The sequence below is a fragment of the Sminthopsis crassicaudata genome, chromosome 4 (assembly GCF_048593235.1).
Source record: "Sminthopsis crassicaudata isolate SCR6 chromosome 4, ASM4859323v1, whole genome shotgun sequence".
NCBI classification, from domain to species: Eukaryota; Metazoa; Chordata; class Mammalia; order Dasyuromorphia; family Dasyuridae; genus Sminthopsis; species Sminthopsis crassicaudata.
This window is the reverse complement of record NC_133620.1, coordinates 460354269-460360268: the sequence shown is the minus strand read 5'-3', so window position 1 is coordinate 460360268 and position 6000 is coordinate 460354269. Positions and strand designations below refer to the sequence as shown.

Below are 6000 nucleotides of genomic sequence, written 5' to 3'. Positions count from 1 at the left end.
AATAATAAAAATAATGATAATGAGCTGTGTCGATTGAAATGAACCAATAATAATAGTGTGGGTAGTAATAATAATGATAACAACAACAATGAGCTGTGTCTGTTGGAATGTGTTCACAAGCATAATAACCACAGCAGTAGTACTAGTAATAATAATAATGAGCTGTGTGGATGGAAATGTGAGGAGAAGAAGAATAGAATGGACAGTAATAATAATAATTATAATAAACGGTGTCAATTTGAATGTTTCCAGTAATAACAGTGGTAGTAGTAACAGTAACAATAATAATAAGCTGTGGGGATCAGAATGTATTAGTAATTATAATAGTCATAATGATAAGCTATATGTACTGGAATATATTAATAATAATAACAGGATGGGTAGTAGTCAAAATATGTTGTATGAATTGGAATGAACTAAAGTTAATTGTATGGGTGGTGGTGGTAGTAGTAGTAGTAGTAGTAAATTGTGTAGATTAGAACTTGTTAATAATAACTGTAGTAGTAATGATAAGGTGGTAGTATGAATAGTAATGACCTGTATGGCTTAGAATGTATTAATAATGATAACAAAACTGTGTATTGGAATATATTAATAATAACAGTATATGTAGTAGTAATAATAATCAGTGTGGATAGGAATGTATAAATGATAATAGTATTATTAGTAGTAATAATAATAGTGTGTGAAGATTAGAACTTCCTTGTGAAAAAGCTGCAGCAGTAGTGGTAATGGTAGTATGGGTATTAATAGTAATAATAATAAACTGTGTAGATGGAATGTATCAACAATAATACTAGTAGTAGTACGGCACTGGCAATAATAATAAGCAGTGTGAATTAGAAGTTAATAATAATAACAGTAGTAGTAGTTGTAGTCATAGTCATAATCATAAATAGTGGGTCCAGTGGAATGTATAAATAATAACTGTATAGGTAGTAACAATAATAACCTATGTAAATTGGAATGTATTAATGTAGTAATAGTATGGGTAGTGGTAGTAGCAATAATAATAAGATGTATGGATTAGAATGTTAAAAATTGTAGTAGTGGTATAGGTTGTAATAATAATAATAAGCTGTGTGGATTAGAACGTGTTAATAATAATAGTGAGGTTGTGGTGGTAGTAGTAGCAGTAGTAGTAGAAGTAATAGTAGTAATAATCTGTGCCCCTTGTAATGTATTAGCAATAACAGTAATAGTAGCAGCAGTAATTAGCTGTGTCTATTGGAATAACAATAATTATGATTTAGTTGTAGTAGCAGCAGCAAGAGCAATAGTAGTTAGCTGTGTCCACTGGAATAACAATAATTGTAGTTGTAGTTGCAGTAGTGTAGAAGTAGTAGTAGTAGTAGCAGTAGCAGTAGTAGTAGTAGTAGTAGTAGTAGTAGTAGTAGTAGTAGTAGTAGTAGTAGTAGTAGTTAGCTGTGTCCACTGGAATAGCAATAATAATAATTAGTAGTAGTAGCAACAACAGTAGTAGTACTAAGCTGTGTCCATTGAAATAACAATAGTAGTAGTAGTAGTAATAGTAGTAGTAGTAGTAGTTAGCTGTGTCCACTGGAATAGCAATAATAGTAATTATAGTAGTAGTAGCAACAACAGTAGTAGTACTAAGCTGTGTCCATTGAAATAACAATAGTAGTAGTAGTAGTAATAGTAGTAGTAGTAGTAGTAGTAGTAGTAGTAGTAGTGATAGTGGTTAGCTGTGTCTACTGGAATAACAATAGTAGTAGTTGTAGCTGCAGCAGCAGAAGTAATACACATTATTAAAAATTATAATGGATATTAACAATTATAATGATAGTACTTCCAATGATGACAGGAACAACAGCAGTCCATTGCTGACTTCTCACTCTTTCTTTTGCTTTCTTGCAGAGTTCAGCTCCTTCCAGCTTGGGGACCGGCTACTTTGTAAGTGTTTTTTTTTTCTTTTATGAACGTGACTTTCACTGGTGTTTCTTTGCTTCTCAAATTCCTGCTTATTGAGTAAGGGGGCAGTGGAAGAAGCCCCTGCCTCACACCTCTGTATGGTGGACTACTATATTTTTCATTTCTTTTTTTTTTTTTAAGATTTAAAAAAATAGACATGTTATTGTGTGCTCCAATGAAAGTTTATTCTTGTGATCTCAGGTCAGATTTACAGGTGTGGAATTCCCCATCTACTGATTTTCTACATCCTATGGTTTGTAGCCATGAAAGCAAGAGCCCAATTTGGAGTATGGGGGCATGGGTTCTCATGATTCTCCCCAGTGTTGATCAGTATAAGCAGACCACTCCTTCAAAAATTCTTTGTCAATGTTATTTGGAAGACCAATTCATCTGTTTTGTTGAATTGTCCAGAAAGCACGTTTGCTAGATTCATTTGTTATGGAAGTGACCTTTCTCATTTTAATATACCCCAGGTCTGCATAAAATGCTACTTGTAATGATGAGTGGAGAAGGCCCTCCTCCTTTGGTTTATTTATTGATCACAATTAGACCAAGGTGGCCTTCAGGCCTTCCTTCTCCTCTCAGCCAATCATGGCAAACTATTTCAATTCAGAGTTGATACTATTTCCTAACATTCTGCAAAGGATGGTGGGAAATGAGGAAATGTGTGTTTAAAAGATTGAAGACTCAAATAATCCTAAAGGTCTTAGAATATCCCATCATTCATTACACAGCAAAAATTAGTCTTCCCTTGGATTTGGTGAAACCTTTTCCTAAGAAGCACAAAATAAAATGGAGAAGTTCTTGATATGGGACTGAGGCCTCTGATGGAATAGGGTCACTCTTCAGGGGAGTGAGTTTGGATCATCCTAACTCTGCTCAGAGCTTTTTTCAGGCTTGAAAATGATCATTCTTCCTGCTGAGGCTTGCTAAACCCATTAATAAGAACAGAGACAGACAGACAGACTCAGGATTCAGTAGTATTTCTTTTGCCTTTCCCCCTCCAGTCTCAAACTCAATCCAACGAGGAGGCGAAGGCTAAAGCTGTTAGGGCACCTGTTAGGTACAGCCAGCTCCTGTGTTTTTTCAGCTCTCTTCCTGATGGTGGGAGCTGAATATTCATGCCCACAAGCAGGCTCATCAGGCAGCCATTGGGTTTCCTGATTCAGTAGCAGAGATAACAGAAGATGTTCCATCTGCCAGCCTTTCACAGCATGCTGGATGTGGGTTGGCCCGCTGAAACAGAAATCTGGAGAGTGTCAATAGAGCCTCCTCCGTCCCAAAGATTGGAAAACCTCATGGAGCCTTTAAAACATCAGAGTGTGTGTGTGTGTGTGTGTGTGTGTGTGTGTGTGTGTGTGTGTGTGCGCGCGCACATGTGTGCATTGCAGGAACACAAGCACATTGTGGGGGGGGGTGATACTTAAGCACCTATTTAAGTCTTTGATTATTTCTGATGTAAATGTCCTGGTAATTTTAATGTCAGTATGATTAATCTAAGAGAACTGAATCATCTCTGGATACTATTACTGTTTACAGAGCATGGTTTTCTCTTTTTTCTTTATTTCCAAGGATGTTTTTCTTTATCTCTCTCTCTCTCCATCCCTCCTCCTCCTCCTCTCTCTCTCTTCCTCTCTCTCTCTCTCTCTCTCTCTCTCTCTCTCTCTCTCTCTCTCTCTCTCTCTCTCTCTCTTTCTTCCCATCTCTCTCCCTCTCTCTTTTTGTCTCTCTTTTTGTCTCTCTTTCTCCTCTCTCTGTCTCTCTCTCTTGTGTGTGTCTCTCTTCTTTGTCTGTTTCTCTCTGTCTCTTCTCTCTCTGTCTCTGTCCCCCCCTCTCTTGTGTGTGTGTCTGTCTCTCTGTCTCTCTGCTTCTCTCTGTCTCTGTCTCTCTCTCTCTTTGCCTCTCTCTCTCTCTCTCTCTCTCTCTCAATCTCTCTCTCTCTCTCTCTCTCTCTCTCTCTCTCTCTCTCTCTTGTTTGTATCTCTCTCTTTGTCTGTTTCTCTCTGTCTCTGTCCCTCCTCTCTCTGTCTCTCTCTCTTGTGTGTGTCTCTCTTCTTTGTCTGTTTCTCTCTGTCTCTTCTCTCTCTGTCTCTGTCCCCCCCCTCTCTTGTGTGTGTGTCTGTCTCTCTGTCTCTCTGCTTCTCTCTGTCTGTGTTCCCCCTCTCTCTTTGCCTCTCTCTCTCTCTCTCTCCCTCCCCTCTCTGTCTCTCTCTCTCTCTCTTGTTTGTATCTCTCTCTTTGTCTGTTTCTCTCTGTCTGTGTTCCCCCTCTCTCTTCGTCTCTCTCTCTCTCCCTCCTCTCTCTGTCTCTCTCTCTCTTGTGTGTATCTCTCTTTGTCTGTTTCTCTCTGTCTCTTCTCTCTCTGTCTCTGTTCCCCCTCTCTCTGTCTCTCTCTTGTGTGTGTGTTTTTCTTTCTTTCTGTCTTTCTCTCCTCCCATTTTTCCACTCTTTCTTCTATCTTTGCCCCACCCATCTCCTTCTTCATTCTTTCTCCATCCCCATTCTCTCTCTTACCCCTCTCCCTCGCCTCTCCTCTCTCATAATATATTAGTACTTGGAAAGCACCTTCGTGATTATGCTTCTAAAATCATTTTTTACACTTACATGATGCTGGATGAATATCGAAGACTTTTCCCCTTTCTTATGTTGGAAAAGTTGTTTTTAGAATTACCCTGCTTATTTAAAAAACCTGTCGTTTTATTAACTTACATGGAGAAAACACACACCAGATGTATCATGTAGTCCGAGACCATGAGAAGAATGCCCCACAATGATCCAAGTAGCATGTGTTTCCAATTGCTATAATTATTGCATTATCAAAGCATAAGAGCCAGTGTCCTTCCATTGACATTGTTGCAAAGTCTTGTTTCCCCAAAGAGTTTCCATTTGGACTCACCTTGGGTTGGAGAAATGGCACATGAGATCATGTCCACGTGTCCATCCCCAGTGACTTCCATTTTGGAAACTCAGATGAGACAACAACAGTGGCTTGGTGTTTCAAAGCGATGTGATGCTCCCGGGTTTCTCTTGTTCTCTGTTTTTTAATATTTCTGTTCTCAGCCTTGCTTCTGTCCACTAAGAAGGTTCAAGACCAGGTAAGTCCGAGTACGCCGAAGAGGTTTGAACCCAAATCTCAAGGTGACGCGAAGTTGTTTTGGTAATGTTGGACGGAGACAGATCCTTTGTTACCTAGTGAGTCAGCCTCAAAGTGTCTTTTGCTCACTGGAGAGTTGATGGTACCATCTTTTCCCTTACAGCTGCTTCTTCGGTATGTTAACAATTCCAAAGCGGTTTCCCAGTTGAATTTCTATTTAACTTTCTCCTTCCCTGGGCTCTTTCTACCAAGTTTTGATAGGTAGGGATTCTGGAAGTTATTTTCTTCTGATGAATATCACACTTGTAGTTGTGCCAGACCTTTTTTACACAGTTATTTAGGAAAACCAGATTAGGTGTTGACTATAATACCCAATTTATTAAAATCGTGTAGATCTTCCTACCTCCCCACTCACCCAGTGGCATTAGAAATCAGAAATACCACAGATTCTTTTTCTCTCTTCACCTTATGTTTTCTCTAAAATATCATATTGGAAATGAATTGGGAGTGTGGAGTGCCTTTTCATTATTCTGGTGATAATTCTCTTTAGTTTTGTGTCACTAAGGTCTCTGCTTTGGCCCATCACTTTTCCATTATGTGAAAAAGCACCAGGTTGGCACTGAAATTAAGATATGAGAATAGCAGCTAAAAACACTGTTTACATAAGCATATTGGAATGAATTCTTAAACTAGACAAAATAAAGAAGGGATTGGGGGAAAAATACTTAGAGTACTTTTCATGTCTGAGAAGCATTGGAATAATATGTACATGTGGTATATCCTTATTCATCTCGTATTCATACTCAGGCCAATATTCTAAATATAAATGGAATTATAGGCTTGTTAGAATCTATATCCTAATTTTGTTGGCACATATACTTAGCATTTGGAACATGAACCAGGATTTTCCTTTTTTTTCCTGCTACAAGCAATGAGAACATTTTCTTCACTGTGTTAAATGTATTTAAACTGTA

The 6000-nt window shown here is 38.2% G+C and overlaps 1 protein-coding gene across 6 annotated transcripts in view; it reads left to right on the top strand.

The window, feature by feature from the left end:
* Positions 1–6000, top strand: part of AUTS2 (activator of transcription and developmental regulator AUTS2) — a 1090636-nt gene that overhangs the window by 473411 nt on the left and 611225 nt on the right. For all 6 annotated transcript variants that reach the window (XM_074263989.1, XM_074263992.1, XM_074263990.1 and 3 more), the window contains one exon: positions 1879–1914. In XM_074263989.1, coding sequence (XP_074120090.1) covers positions 1879–1914 — 36 coding nt within the window. The remainder of the gene's footprint in view (positions 1–1878; positions 1915–6000) is intronic.